General features: G+C 33.6%; 3 protein-coding genes across 8 annotated transcripts; 1 reads left to right on the plus strand and 2 right to left on the minus strand.

Moving 5' to 3' along the window:
• The first annotated feature begins 2,257 nt into the window (after nt 1-2,257).
• On the plus strand, nt 2,258-6,020 carry LOC101215577 (pyrrolidone-carboxylate peptidase 1). 4 transcript variants are annotated; one of them, XM_031889443.1, is made up of 6 exons: nt 2,309-2,326; nt 2,509-2,565; nt 3,271-3,595; nt 4,458-4,562; nt 4,721-4,768; nt 5,554-6,020. In XM_031889443.1, exons 3-6 carry the CDS (start codon nt 3,329-3,331, stop codon nt 5,794-5,796), a joined length of 663 nt encoding a protein of 220 aa, XP_031745303.1. In that variant the 5' UTR covers nt 2,309-2,326; nt 2,509-2,565; nt 3,271-3,328; the 3' UTR covers nt 5,797-6,020. The 4 variants fall into 4 exon arrangements, with proteins under 4 accessions (XP_011659412.1, XP_031745303.1, XP_031745305.1 ...); XM_011661110.2 differs by having other exon boundaries at nt 2,258-2,565; XM_031889445.1 differs by lacking the exons at nt 2,309-2,326; nt 2,509-2,565 and adding an exon at nt 2,665-2,816.
• On the minus strand, nt 4,167-7,734 carry LOC101215976 (zinc finger CCCH domain-containing protein 3). Of its 2 annotated transcripts, XR_004218550.1 has the most exons (6): nt 7,435-7,734; nt 7,288-7,355; nt 7,104-7,194; nt 6,969-7,040; nt 6,241-6,490; nt 4,167-4,946 (listed from the first exon to the last, which is right to left on the minus strand). XR_004218550.1 is itself a non-coding variant. In XM_004135521.3 (5 exons), exons 1-5 carry the CDS (start codon nt 7,562-7,564, stop codon nt 6,381-6,383), a joined length of 471 nt encoding a protein of 156 aa, XP_004135569.1. In that variant the 5' UTR covers nt 7,565-7,734; the 3' UTR covers nt 6,142-6,380. The 2 variants fall into 2 exon arrangements, 1 of the variants encoding a protein (XP_004135569.1); XM_004135521.3 differs by lacking the exon at nt 4,167-4,946 and having other exon boundaries at nt 6,142-6,490.
• Nucleotides 7,735-9,270: 1,536 nt separating this feature from the next.
• On the minus strand, nt 9,271-14,678 carry LOC101216217 (shaggy-related protein kinase alpha). Of its 2 annotated transcripts, XM_031889442.1 has the most exons (14): nt 14,477-14,665; nt 14,016-14,095; nt 13,503-13,675; nt 13,287-13,379; nt 12,938-12,997; nt 12,525-12,797; nt 12,190-12,264; nt 12,048-12,104; nt 11,813-11,953; nt 11,673-11,723; nt 11,178-11,273; nt 11,020-11,103; nt 10,259-10,361; nt 9,271-10,121 (listed from the first exon to the last, which is right to left on the minus strand). In XM_031889442.1, the coding sequence occupies exons 3-14, from the start codon at nt 13,614-13,616 to the stop codon at nt 10,039-10,041; spliced, it is 1,230 nt and encodes a 409-aa protein (XP_031745302.1). In that variant the 5' UTR covers nt 13,617-13,675; nt 14,016-14,095; nt 14,477-14,665; the 3' UTR covers nt 9,271-10,038. The 2 variants fall into 2 exon arrangements, with proteins under 2 accessions (XP_031745302.1, XP_004135570.1); XM_004135522.3 differs by lacking the exon at nt 14,016-14,095 and having other exon boundaries at nt 14,477-14,678.
• Between the last annotated feature and the right edge of the window lie 344 nt (nt 14,679-15,022).

The raw sequence follows: 15,022 nt of genomic DNA on the forward strand, positions 1-15,022 counted from the left end.
TAGTCATGAATGTCTAACATATTTGTGAACCTTCAATTTTGTACATAATTAGTTTTCAACATGTTTAAAATTTGGAATCTAAAAGGTCGTTTGTTCTAAATTTAAAATCATAAAATTCTATCAAATATATCATAAAAAATATAGAAATTTGTCATACAAATTTTAAAGTTGTAACTTACCCACAACACAAATTTATAAATATGATGTATCTTATATAAAATTATAGTGTTTCGAACTTTTTAAGTTTTGGTTTCGTTTGCGTATGAACATCAATGACAATCCTTCATATTTACTTGGAGTAGTCCATGACCAAAGTTGGATTGAACCAATATGTGACATCTAAATCAAACTAAGAGTTTATAATAATAATTAATCATTTCCTTTTTCATAAAGCTTTGGAATTTATGTTGAGTCATGCATGAAACAAATTAATAAAGAAGGTTATTTAAATTTGTAGTCCACCTGCCTATCAAATAAGACTGATTAGGAGAGAAGTCACATCAAACAAACATCATCTTTGAAATTGAAGGGATGATATGTATTATGTACAATATACATAAAGCACTTATGATGACTAAATAATTATATTATTTTTCCTACAAAGAATAAGGTGAAGAAGTCAATGAAAATATTAAGACAAAATTTAAAATTTTACTGCAAGTGCCAACTACATAACATAAGTTATGTCAAAGTGTTAAAAGAACAAATATATGAGACCTCTAGCTAACCATTGATATATCGATCAGGATGGGCCAACAAAGTAGCAGTAGCAGTAGCATTTGCTAAGTGATAATCTTGCTTCATTGGAAGCGTTGCATATTGCAGCGCTCCTTCACGTCCAAAATGATGTCTAACAATATATTTTTGTTGACAGGGAGAAATGTTCACCAGCTTTCGAGCAGCCTTATTGTCAAGAAAATACTTCAAAACGCCTGAACCCGTATGTAAAAACATTCATCCAAATATTTCTCAAACGAAAACAACAACACATGGGTACAGCCACCTGTAATATATTTTATAATAGACAAATCTCAATATCAACATGAGTGTAGCCACCTATTTTTGTATGGTTCAGTTTCATTATTTTGAAGCTATTTTTCAAAAATCAAACTAGGTGATAATAAATAAAAGAAAGATTGCATCAGACGACAAAATCATTTAGAAAAAAAATAGTTCATGACACCAATTTTTTGCATATTACAAATATGAAAAAAATTAGTGATATTAGACGATTATAGGATGGTAATTATAAGACTATTAGATGGTAATCACAACTCTTACAGAGTCATCACTATTAAATTCGCTACTTTTACAAATTTAGAAAATATTGTGTTATGAGGTGTATTATCATAAATTTTTTTACTATTTTTGTAAAAATTGTCGTAATAAAAGTTAAATAAAATTTTTCTCTTATTAATCAACATTTAAATATTTTTTTAAAAGATTTTTAAAATAGTAAAATAAAATATTTAATGGATTGATTTTTAAAATTTGAATCATGAGTTCTTTTATTTTTATGTGAAAATCAATCACAAATAACTTTTTTTAAAAAATGAATCACAAATATTTTTCTTAAAAAATGAATCGATCGCATATCTTTTTTATTTAATTAAAAATCAATGACATAATTATATAATAAAAAATTGATCACATGTTTAATTTCATTTGAAAAAAAAAAATCGGCCCAACAGTTATGATATCTGCATCTCCTTCTCTTCCTTCCTTAAAATTGATCGAGTACGTTCTTTCATATCTAACATTTAAAACATGTTTTATTTTATTTCAAAATTAATCTTTTATTAAAAGCGTTAGCATTCCAACTGATATAGTGGTTTTACTATTAACTTAAGAGTGATGAACTCGATTCTTCCATCAATATTTTGGTATAATAGACTTGAAAAGATATTTTGGTATAATAGATTTGAAAAGGGAGTAATGGAAAGGAAATAAAACGTTTGAGAGAGGAATCTATTTAACTGTTTAGAATGAATAAAGAATAAATAAGAAAAGAACTTAGAAGGGAAGAATCCTATTTTTTTTCTCTAAAAAAAATGGTATCATAAATTAAGGAAAAAAAAGAAAAGAAGCTATCTTTTTTATAATTATTCAATGACTGTTTAGAGTATTGGCATCCAGCTCTCGAAACAACTTTATGATTGTCATTTTACAAGAGAAAAGTCATGAAACAATATTTTATCACACCAAAGCTCATGGTTTTCCCTTTCTTTCTTTCTTTCTTTCTTTCATTCTTTCAATATTTCTTTTGATGATAAGTTAACGATGTCGATGAATGATTACGACAGCAAAATATTATCCAAAAAAGTGGGTGCGTTTTTAAATATTTTTTATAAAAATCAATGATCAGATTTAATAATTTTGGTTTTGGCGTTTCGATGCGAACTTTCCAACTCCCACCATCTCCACGTTCTCTACTATGCTATTTATTTAATCTTTTGTTTTTCTTTTCTTTTTAATATATTCTCTGATAATCTGATCGTCTTTTACTAGGTAAAGAATAGATAAGACTGGTGGTTGAGTTTTTGCCTTCTTCTCCAATCGTTACAGGTAAACACGTCTAAATTTTCTTTCCCTTCTCAGGATTTTTCTTTTTTCTCCTCTTTTTGTTGAACCCATTTCTTTATTTTCCATTTCTGTTCCAAGTTAGATTTTTTAATTATTGTTGTTTCTGATCGTTTTGGGGTTTTTGATTCTGTTCCATTTTAAAATTTTAAACAAAAAAAAAAAGAAAAAAACTTAGCATCTCGATCGGGAATTAATTCCTCTTTTTCCTTGAGTTTTCATGAATCTGCGGGATGGTTCGGTTTCTGTATTCTTCAACTTTTACATGGGATCATTACTATTATTCTATTGTCATGCAGTTTTATGAACTGGGTTTATTTATTTATTTATTTTTTTTCATTTTCCCTTCTCGATTTGTTTGATTTCTGAGGTATTTCAGTGGAAATTGCTGCTGTTACTCTGGTGTAACTTCCATTCTTTGTTTTCTTTTTTGAGTTTGTGTACACAACTAGTGAAGCGGGGGCTGGATATGCTGTTTATGGTTTCAGAAATTTGTTGTTAACAGTACAATATTAGTGAGCTAGTGTTGTGTAATTTTTTGTTGTTCTAATCCTTGTCTAAGAGAAAAGGATGGATAATAGAATGAGATTTTGGTGTTGGGGAGTATGAAGTGTAAAGAAAAAGATTGTTTCTGCTGAGAGTTTTAGTTTCAGTTGCAACAAGTTAATCACTTGTGTTCATATCTTGCAGATTGTTGGGGACAATTCTCTCTGTAGCAGTACTGTTACCAAGAAGAGATCTTTGTTAAATGGGGTCGGAAGGGCCTCCATCAGTTACGATTCATGTAACAGGGTTTAAGAAGTTCCATGGGGTTTCTGATAATCCAACTGAGACAATAGTGAACAATCTCAAGAAGTATATGGAGAAGAATGGTTTGCCAGAAGGTCTAACTATTGGGAGTTGCAGCATTCTTGAGACTGCGGGGCAGGGAGCTCTAGATTTGCTACATAAGACGTTGCAATCTGCTGTAGAGGGGAAGGGTTCTGAACCTACCAATTCTAGAAGAATCATCTGGGTCAGTTATTCCTGCCCCTAGCTCAAACCTTCCTCTACATAAGACTTATTTCCTGTTTTGCTTATCTCTGAAGTTGCCTTCCATTTTATCTAGCTACTCTTATTGTATGTGCCACTACAAGTTATGATCTGCTTGTCATTAGTTCTTTTCGTGTTAGTTTCTGAAACTGGATAATCAAAGCTACAACAGAAATTACTCGGAGGATACACTACTTCCTTTTGTTATGGTTTAACTTTCCTTTATTTTTTTACAAAGCTTTCGATCTTCGTCTGAGAAACCTCCCAAGTGTATTGTTGTCTAAAGCATCAAAACAAATTAGTCTATATCATTATAACTTCAGTGTCTCTACAATCGTAAGTGCATAGAGAAGAAAATGAACAGCCACTTAACCATCGAGTGATATAGCCTAGTTTAGTATTGGGGGCTCTGTTGTAGATCATGATTCACTTTTCTTATGAAATCTGGTTAGGTATTTTGCACAGGAGGACTATTATAAGGTAAAAAACCATGTTAATGTTTCAGTCAGTTGAGAAGACAAATAGAACATACACACATGACACAACAAGGAAAATACTAGGAAAAAAGTTGGTTTTATATAAAATCATATAAATGGAATCGACGTCTTAAACAATTTAGATATGTGTATCATAATTCTGAAATACAGATCATCAAGTTCAGGAAGCATTTAGCTGTCTTCATTTGCCATTTCCTCACTTGACTGTGATTATTGAGAAGAGAAACAGCAAACCTTAAAGCAGAACTTGTGCAAGTTTGGGCCTTGCATCATGTTAATAACTTAATATTGTTATCCTCGTTACTGTTCTGAGTGATGACTCAGAAATTGTTACTGTTCTTCCTTCAGCTTCACTTGGGAGTGAATAGTGGTGCTTCAAGATTTGCTATCGAACGCCAAGCCTTTAATGAAGCCACTTTTCGATGTCCTGATGAAATGGGATGGAAGCCTCAGGTAGATAATTTGCTTAATATGTATTATCTCCTAGTCTCCGGAGGTCCTTTCGGGGACATCTGATAAAATTGGAACTCCCAGTCTCTGGAGTTTAGTTTGCTTGAGGGTCTATTTCTTCTGGGAGGTTGATTATTTGTTATTACTTTTGTCTGCTGCAGAAAGTACCAATTGTACTGGAGGACGGTGAAGTATCACGTGCACGAGAGGTACCTGGATTTGTTTTTTCTTGGGACAAATATACTACCGTCAATTACTGACTGTTAGAACTTTAAGGAATACCTTCTTGCTTGAGTTGCTTTTCTGCAGATTGCTTCTCTTTTACCAAATACAAATGTTAATATATCACATATCAGCATCTGTTGAAATTTGAGGGCTAGTTGGCACCTACGAAGCATGATCACTTTGGTTAGGGTTATATGTCAAACATATTTTAAACAACATTGATAGAGCATTCGAAATATGCAACATTTATTAAACATTTTTCTCTCCTTGATTAATTTTTTTGAAGTTCAAGTTGAGACTTAAACCTTTGAACTTATGAATATATGTCACATTTGTCACGCGAGCTAAAATGTTAATATCTTTTATTTTTTGTTTATAATAAATTGATCGACACTTTAAAAGATATATTGGAGAAAATTTAGAATGATTCAGATACAAGTATAACACCACTGATTAGTTCTTTCTGTTAAAATGTCAAGCCATTCAGGACGATGTTTGTGTATTTGAGAAATACGAAGCTGGTGTCCCTGTTGTGTGATGTGTATATTATTCTTCTGAAGTTGGTTCATCAAAACATTTTAACAAATTAAATCTTTTCCGGGCAGGTTACAAACCATATAGTAAATTCCATTACTTGTACACATGAAGATGGCATAAGATTTGATTGTAGAAATTATAGAACCTTGTTGGTTCATTTACATCCATTGATCCTTAAATTTTTATGCAAATCATTTCCTCTTCCTGATTTCTTACCCAACTCTGCCTGCAGACCTCTCTTCCAGTGGAGGAAATAACGAAGACACTGGCAAAGAAGGGATACGAAGTGATGACTTCAGATGATGCTGGTCGGTTCGTGTGCAATTATGTCTACTACCATTCCCTCCGCCAAGCAGAAGAGAACGGCATCAAATCACTATTTGTTCATGTTCCTCTCTTCTTAACTATAGATGAAGAGACCCAGATGCAATTTATTGCTTCCTTGTTAGAAGTACTTGCATCTTCAAGTTATTAGGTTACCAATGTATAGGAGGATGTATTGGGGTGATGCTTGTTTGTCAAGATGCTTGAATAAAAGAAATAATAATATGCTTTAGGGGCCAATGTATGTATTCAAAAACGTGCATTCAAATGTTCTTCATACTTATCTTTAGATGATTTCACCTACTTGTCGACATCAATAACATTTGAAGCCTCCCATGCCTGATTTATGAATGAAAAGTTAAATTTGCTAGTGAAGAAAGAGTCTCAGAATCAGGTGTTTTCCTTAGTTTCTTCATCGTCGTATTACTAATATACCATATATCATTCTATCATGATGATCTGAACAAGTTTAGAGCACCATAAACTCAATATATCATGACGTATCAACCTGAGCTATAATAACACATGCAACTAAATACTTTAAGATTAACATAAGATGAAAGTTGAAAACACATTTATGGGTTGTAATTCGTACCCGAAGGGGGAACAAGAGAAAAGCACATTTGCTCGATGTTGAAGACAACAAATTTGTACAAAATTTCCGCATAAATAGAGTAGCACATCCCAGAAACCAGAGAACTGATGAGAGTTGAACAAATAGCTGATCTTGATGGATTATCCCCAATCTACGAAAGGAAGAGGTGGGTATCCACCGTCTGGAGGAGGCATCAGTGATGGAGGTAAATTTCCCCATGATGTTCCCAGTCTATCGCTAATTAAACTACCTGAAGATAAAGATTATGAACTAATGTAAGGAACAGAAACCTGAACACTGGGTTGGTAACAATTTAGTTTTAGTTTCATGAAAATTAAGTCCATGTTCTCTATAATTCTTACAACACTCATACCATCTTTTATTGGGTAAAAGAGTTGAATTTTTAGCTAATTCTAAAGATAAAAGCAAATTTTTTTAAGTTTCACAACTTGGCCTGATTTTTTAAAACATTGGTAGGAACTATACAATAAAGCAAGGAACTTAGAGGTGGATTAGTGTTTTAGATGGTTAATTTTCAAAAACTAAAAATATAAACCTGGTTGCCAAACAATATGTAGAGCTGTTCAAAATCGATCAATGAAGATGAATGGTTGCTATGAATAAGCAAATACACGGCTGTTTCTTATGGCAATAATAAATAAACAAATAAAATGTGGAACACATAAAGCTGTCAAAAATAACCAGCAACAAGTTCACTTTAAAATTACCTGTGGAAGAAGAGTTGCCGTCTACAAATCGATTAACCGGAACATTTGGGGGTTGATAATTTTCCGGGAAACCTGTGAATTAGATTCAAAATTAGACAGGAAATGGATGGAAAACGAAAATAAATTTCGGGATACCTGCCATAGGGTAGGAACTGGAGTTGTACGTATTGTCATTGTTGTTATTGGGGTGAAAATATTTACAAGAATCGCCGTATTGGCAAAACCCCTTTGAAATGAAGAAGAAGAAGAAGCAAAAATTAGGTTAAAAGAAAATGGATGACGATGCGAAGGGAAGAGAAGAAGAAGAATTGAGAATTACCGTAGAGAGGAATCGATTACAGATGCGTGGTCGGAAGTGGAAGGAATGAGGGAAAGATTGATTGAAATCTGCAAGGGAAAAAGGAAGAATTGAGGGGGGGAAATGAGGAGAAAATGGAGAAAGAAGAGAGGAGATGCAGTGTTGGACCTTTGAAGGAGTCGAACCAAAGAGCTTTGGCCTTCTGATGAGAGAGACTTTGAAGATGGCGTTTTCGAGCAAAGGGAGTGTCTTGAAATTGCTTATCGCAGTAGTCGCAATAATATTTTCCCAATGGCATCTTCTTCTTCGATTCCTTCAGCCTTCTTCTTCGTCGTTCCAAAGCTTTCTTTAAAGCCTTTCTGTTTCCGATCAATTTCTCCTCCAATCTATCTTATGCTTTTTCCCCCACAATTTCTAAATTCTATTTGTTTTTCTTTATACCTCATTTTTTTTAGGTATAAATTGGTATTAAACGTCTTTGTTAGTGCAACTATGAGATGGTGCATTTAACATAATCGATAAAAACTCACTTTGATGTGTTTATTTTGTGAGTAGACGGATCTGTGTCAACAGTTCAATAGGTCAAAGTGTTAATATTTGCTATCTATAAAGTACCAAAAATAGAGGATCAACTTGGAGTAAGAGGTAGTTGTGATTACAAATGATTGAGGATTGTTTAACATTGTAAAAGAGTATTTTGGTAGATTGTTGTTGTTTGGTCACAGTTGGCTGAGGATCCATGAGAAATATTTTGCAAAAGCACGAGAAAAGAAATCGTTAACTACAATTACAAAATTCATCACATATTCAGATTGCAAAAAATCAACCATTTCTCAAATTTCTCCACAAAATCATAACTGAAACACACCGTTTGTGCTTAATCCGAAAAAAAACCAGTTCATGTAATGTATCAGATACAATAAACATAATTTTCCTTAATTGATATAAATTAATGGGATATTTTTCCTTTTCCTTTGCTAAAGTTGATTGCTGAGAACTAATAAATTATGAGCTCTAATAAAACAGAATAAATGAATCTAAGTCTTTTGTTAACTTATTTTCACAAGCCACCAAGCTTTATCCATATAATAATTTTTAAAAAACACGATTCTCTAGTATGTCAATCACATAATTCTTAAGTTTACACTCTGGAACTTTTTTCTTGTAATGAATAACATAATATTGAAAATAAAATAACAATTAAATAGACTCTTAATAGTTAATGGCAAGACTTTAGGGCACAAAACATTACAGAGACCCACAGTATGAATTTAGTAGTTCACAGTTGTAGAGTAAATATTACACACCTTTACTTTAGAAGACCTCAACACTACTTATGTTACCTTTGGAAGACTTCAGCACCTCCAATGGACCTTTTAAGCACGAGATTCGATATTAAACATGTTGACCAATTAAAAGGGAAACAAAACCCTTTAACTTAAACTTAGTCTAAAAGATATTCATTTGCAATATTACCCTTACCATTCCATAAATGTTTCAAACCCCTTTGTAAAAGAAAATGAGACTTGAAATACAATTTGATTTTTGTGCTACCTCTCTTCCCACAAGACATATGAGAAAAAATCATTGACAAACTCCTACTAAACGACAGTTTTTTAATGGTTTCTTTCTTCTTTTCTTTTCTTCTTTTTTTTTTTTTTTTTTTTTTTGTGCAGCTTTCACATATTCTCCACAAACCACTCCACAAGGACAGATATTCCTGAACTACAACCAAATACCTAGAGATGAAACAATGTTCCAAATAGCATATAATAAACATAGATTTCAGAGGAGTGGTAGAAATCTTCTATAGTAACCCACCACGCCAAACAAAACAAACGATTATTCTATATCAAAGCATCTGAATTGGACCACAATAACAATCCCCCAAAACAAACTTCAATTTTAGCAATAGATAAATCTTCTTCGACAAGGAAAGAAGATTAATGTTTTCGGAGGGAGAGATGAATACACCAACAAGATTAATTTGCACTGGAAAAAAGCTATGTTCAAAATCACTTAAATACGTCGGTTGAATACTCTCCAAGTTATTGACAGCTTTAAGCTTGCCACCATGGTGGATAACCAGAGTTTCAAGGAATTAGAAAGAGAACACACAAAAAAAGAAGAAAAAAGAAATTTCTTGCTTCCTTACAATTCCCAGTAGCAATGAGCCTCATTCTGTATCAAGCAAAGTAATAGCAGAAGCAAGGCAAAAGGGTCCCCTTGTCCTTCATCTCACTGTGAATCTGAGCAAGGGAAAATGATTCTTAAATATAATCCAAACTAAAATATATACATTATGGGCCCCTTCTGAACAAGGTGTAAGCGAGGGAGGAAAGAAAAGATGATGAAAGTCCGTGTTCATAAAAGTGTACAAGTGGAAGTAGATACATCATCTGCACATGGAGATAAAAGGTTGATACATACTTGGCACACACATGTTTTTCCAATAACTAGACTGTGTAGCCAGGTAAGCCAGTTCCGTCGAGGGCAGCCGGACCAAGAAATCCGCTGCCAACTTCACCTTAACTACATCCAAATCCTAATACATATTAAAACATTTGAACCCGAATTCAATACACATGGAACATTAGATAGAGTTGTTACCCATTCATTAAGAACATATCTAGATCTGCTCTTTCAAAACAACGTAGCAGGTAATACAGAGATATACTCATAGCAAACAGAAGGAATAGCACAGACTGGGACACCCGTAGCTTTCTTTGTCAAGAAACCACCACCGGTGAAACGGTTATGTTCAAATCAAACTCATAACCCAAGAAATGGACACTGTTTTCTTGCATGTTCTGGTATCAATTTCACCAATATCTCAACAGGCACACCCTTCAATTCTAGTCAAACGAAGCAGCAGCAGTAGACACAACATTAAATGCAGAAGATTAATTAGCATGTCGACTAGAAAAATAGTTGGATGAATATAGATTGCACTTATTTTTTTAGTATATAAAAATATAGTCTGTGACCATACCATGAGCTTTAAAGTTGAATAGTGGCGGAAGGAAGCGTCCATTAGGCAATCGGGTATTTGGATCACGAAGCTCATCAAAAAATTGATGAGTCAAGGCATCCAACTGTATCATATGTCAAATGGAATTAATTAATTCTAACATTACAATTGAAAAACTCTTATTATAACAAAATGCAGATAAAGAATATGAGAACAGGTTGATGTCTTGAACATGAAGACAACAACCAACAATCATGCTACCCCAAGGACTAAAAGTCAAAAGATTGATGATATCAGATTAAATTTCAGAGGTCCTTTTTATTAGGTGGAAATATTTATATTGCTCAACAAAACAACCCATATATAGATTACTTTTTGGTAGCCACCTATTCTCTTATTATATTGATTCATACACTGCACACAGCTAATCTAAAACTGATAGAATTCAAGAAACCATTTTACTGAAGACTATCTTCTCCAATCAATGATACAGCGCTTTCAAATACAACACAACTGTGCAAGTGAAATGCTTAAGTAGGCCAAGGTTAGGAACCATTAATACACAAGCGTGTGAAAAAAATAAAAACAAGAGTGCAAAAGTTGATGACAAAAGACAATGAGAATAAAATAGACACGACCATCAGAATTTTAAAATGGATCAAGACAATGGCCAAGCCAGTATATCTAATGTTCATATCATCTGAACAGGCCAATACAAAATATAGACGTTATGTATTAGCATGGCAATACATGACAAATCTGTAGTGAGAACAGATACTTACCGCTGAGCATCTCAAGTTAGGAGAGTATTGCAGTAGTCTAGACACGAGATCAACAGCTTCCGGTGGCATACGTTTGTGAAATATCTGCAAGATAAATACATAGTTCAGAAAAGTAATAAATAGATACATATACATACAACATTTCCAAATACAATTACCTTGTGCCAAGGGTGGGCTTTAATTTGAGGGAATTTATACTCTGTATAGTTGGGATTCATGCATTTAATTTCTTCCCTGGTAGGAGTGCCCAAAACCTACAAAACCAGTAGCATTACTACCAGAACATAAAGCTTACAACAACACTTGGGGATAAAATAAAAATCGTAGTAAGGATAATGGTAAGCATCCTAAGGATCACAATATTAAAATAAATGTTTTTTTGTCATCCAAAAGTCCCAAGAATTAACCAGCCAATATAAATAAATGGAGAGATAAACATTAAACATTTAAAACACAACAGTAAATTTAATTTCTACCATTTATTTCCTTTTTCTTTTGTTTTTTTATTTATTATTATTTTTATAAAAAATGTGATAAACAGATTGATGTCCAAAAAATTCTGACATCTTAACACTGTAAACATAATTCGGAAGTGTTAGGAGCATGAGCATGTTTTGCAATATTTACTCAGAAATTTGAAACATCAAAGCTACCTTAATGATCTCAACAAGCTGGTCAACTCCACTCTCTCCAGGAAAAAGAGGCTGATACGAAATAAATTAAATCTTTAGTTTCCATAAAACCTCATACTAAAAAACATACAAAATACTACCATACACATACAACCAAATACCTGACCAAGCAATAGCTCAGCAAGAACACAACCTGCAGACCATATATCAATTGCTGTAGTATACTCTGTTGCTCCAAAAATAAGCTCAGGAGCTCTATAGTATCTTGAACAGATGTAGGATATATTTGGCTCTCCTTTTACCTGTACATCATAAAGAATATAATTGCATCTACTTGGTCAGATAACAATCAGCCAAAATGACCTTCTATTTTGAGAAAAAGAAGAAAGAACATACCAAGACTTTTGCACTCCCAAAATCACATAGTTTAACCTGGTGAGTATGTGGGTTCACCTTGATAGGAAGAAGAAACAAATTACGTATATGGATATCAGGAGCAAAGAATGAGGACCATAATTCTTGCTTTTTCTCAACTTACCAAAAGATTTTGAGGTTTAATGTCCCGGTGGCAGACGCCAATACAACGGTGGATATATGACAATGCTCTAAAGATCTGTGATAATAACATTTAGAGAGATAAAATTTAAGAATATCAATAATTCACAATTACTTTCTTAAACGTAAGCAAAACTGATCAAGTTCTTTTTAAAAATAAAAAGATAATCCCTAAGAAGAACTCATCAGCAATAGACGTGCATGAAAATGGAAGTTCAACTTCAAACCAAACCAAACGGAATGGATCTAATAGGGATTTTCTTTCACATTAACTAACTGGCTATTACGTTTCTTAAAAGATATACAGAAGAACAATACCTGGTACATGTAAAGTTTTACATAGATCAGTGGCATCCTTTGATTTAACTTGTTGTAGTGCTTTATCACCCTATGAACTGTTTCGGGAACATACTCAAGAACCAGGTTGAGATACAGTTCATCCTTTTCGGTGGTTGAGAAGAAACAATGTTTTAATGCAACAACATTTGGATGGTCAAGAAGCCGCATAGTTTGCAGCTCACGATTCTTGTACCTTTTGTCTTGGAGAACCTTCTTTATAGCCACAGTTTCCCCAGTCTCTAAGCACTTTGCCTAAACAAGATACAGAAAATAATAAATGCACATACAAAGTGTACACCCTCAATATCTGAAAAACCCTAAAAATGTAATTTCTTGGAAACGTGAAAAGGTAAAAAGCTGCCATCCGTTGGGGAAAAAGGTGCAAACATTACTTGAAACACGACTCCAAATGATCCATGCCCAACAGCACGTTCTGCCATGTAGCTGATTGTCTGTATTGTAATACCACATACCATTAGAGGCATAACAAAACAATAACTTGAAGATAATAAGAAAAAGCCCAAACTAACTACATAATAGTTTACATTTCAAATTCATGACATAAGTACAAAATGTATAATGAATTTCAGAACTTAGAAGCAAAGAGGAATGACCAACATATAATATATGCAATCTTATCTCACACTAGAAAATGTTGATAGTCCCACTCAGATGAGTGCAAACACTTAAAAATAAAAGCAATGAGATGCAAGGAAGAATTGAATATCATGAATTTCATGCCTGCTTTGAGTAGCCATTTCGACCACCAATTGTTGTCACAATTATATGGCCTGTCTCTGTCCCATTGCCATCTACAACGGTTGCTTCCACTTCCTATGCCATTGTTTCAACTCGTGAGAAATCATATAAAAGGACAAGAACGAAATTCAAACCTAATTCAGGTAAACAATGGCTATTAGAAATAAACTTCAAGGGCATCAAAGGATCCAAGTGTACCTTGTCATCTCTAATTTTCATGTCATTCATCTCTTCAGGTAACCTATCAACACCAACATTATGGCCAGCTGGTTCTCTCAAATTTGAAGTAGAAACAACACCCATAGAAGCCATTTCTTGGAAATGTCACGAGCTTTCTTCAGTGAATGATCCTTAAAAAACTAACCATTCACCTGTTGAGATCAACTCAGATAAGCTAACTTAATCATATATCTTCATTCCACTATCATCTACCACATTACTCAACCCTTTTGACACAATTTCCGTGAAATATTAATATGAACTGCATCAACTATTTAACCCTGGCAGGGAACAATAATCCTTACTTCACAACAATTTAGACTAAACTTTCCACACTGCTCTTTCCCGGAAATTTTCAGCTCCTAGGACCCAGAAGAAGAAAAATACTATGCTAAATCGGCCACATGAATCCACTATAAAGTCTACAGAAATCATAAACCTATTTCAGCATTTTTATTCATTGACCAGCTTGCAGAAAATGAAACCAAATACCCAAAAGGTGTTCGTCTTCATATCGTCATTCTCTCGCATCAACGAAGTTTTGCTCAAACCATTGTTCATCCAAACCATCTCTAAACAGTAAAAAAAAAAAACCTTCTCAAGAAATCCTCACAAGAAACAAAATGCGATCTGGCCTCAAACAAGGGTATAGATCAACATAAACAGAAACTAAATACTCGAGGTAACAATAAAGCAAACACAGCATAAAATATTAGATAATAACCCACCAACCCCGTCGGAAGCTGTAAAAATCATCGAAACACAAACGAACGTAAAACCAGAGGGGAAAGAAAAACATCAACAAGTGGGTAATCAAGATAAATTACTCAGAATGATCCTACCGAAGAATACCACCATCCAGATAAAGAAAACCCATTAAAAGGAGACAAAAAAAAAAAGAAATGAAAAAACAACAGAATACACAAAGGGAATCAGTAGAAGAAACCCATTACCAATGAAACGTAAAATCTTGAGACATGAAGGAGAAAACAGAGGTAGAGATTGGTGGGAGAAAATGAAAGGGTCAGATCGGGAGAAAGCTTCGTAGGGTGTGCGATGTGAAGAACTGGGTTTCCCCTTTTGGATTTTGCGTTAGAAGAGAGAGAAGGAAAGGAAAGAGAGAGTTTTTATTATTCTTTTTACTAATTGATTTGATTATTGTATTTGTATTTGTGTTGTGGTATATGCTATAATGCGCTGGTGACAGTCAAAGAAAAAGAAGAGCCCCAGCCAAATGGAAATAGGTGTCCTCAGACCTCACCTACATTTCTGCCTTTATTTTATTACATTACTATAATTAATTAATTAAACTACAGATTATATTAATTAAGAATTTAAGATGAAAATCTGTGCTAACTCCAGCTTGGCCTTTCTCTTTTGACCATTCAACTTTCCTTTACTTTCTGTTCTCTTATTTCTGGTGTGGGCACCTCATCTTCCCCCCCCCCCCCCCCCCCCAAAAAAAAAGAGCCTATTTCATTGCATTAACTTTCTGATTT

The sequence above is a fragment of the Cucumis sativus genome, chromosome 1, assembly GCF_000004075.3.
Source record: "Cucumis sativus cultivar 9930 chromosome 1, Cucumber_9930_V3, whole genome shotgun sequence".
Taxonomy (NCBI): Eukaryota; Viridiplantae; Streptophyta; class Magnoliopsida; order Cucurbitales; family Cucurbitaceae; genus Cucumis; species Cucumis sativus.

Excerpts from the sequence above, each read along its gene's own strand:
- LOC101215577 (XM_011661110.2), top strand. The coding sequence starts at position 3,329 with ATGGGGTCGGAAGGGCCTCCATCAGTTACGATTCATGTAACAGGGTTT. Across the intron at positions 4,563-4,720 it reads AAATGGGATGGAAGCCTCAG|AAAGTACCAATTGTACTGGA; the intron begins GTAGATAATTTG and ends TGTCTGCTGCAG. Across the intron at positions 4,769-5,553 it reads AAGTATCACGTGCACGAGAG|ACCTCTCTTCCAGTGGAGGA; the intron begins GTACCTGGATTT and ends CTCTGCCTGCAG.
- LOC101215976 (XM_004135521.3), bottom strand. The coding sequence starts at position 7,564 with ATGCCATTGGGAAAATATTATTGCGACTACTGCGATAAGCAATTTCAA. Across the intron at positions 7,356-7,434 it reads TTGGTTCGACTCCTTCAAAG|ATTTCAATCAATCTTTCCCT; the intron begins GTCCAACACTGC and ends TTTCCCTTGCAG. Across the intron at positions 7,195-7,287 it reads GTAATCGATTCCTCTCTACG|GGGTTTTGCCAATACGGCGA; the intron begins GTAATTCTCAAT and ends TTCATTTCAAAG.
- LOC101216217 (XM_004135522.3), bottom strand. The coding sequence starts at position 13,616 with ATGGCTTCTATGGGTGTTGTTTCTACTTCAAATTTGAGAGAACCAGCT. Across the intron at positions 12,265-12,524 it reads TAAAACTTTACATGTACCAG|ATCTTTAGAGCATTGTCATA; the intron begins GTATTGTTCTTC and ends TTATTATCACAG. Across the intron at positions 11,954-12,047 it reads TTGGGAGTGCAAAAGTCTTG|GTAAAAGGAGAGCCAAATAT; the intron begins GTATGTTCTTTC and ends TATGATGTACAG.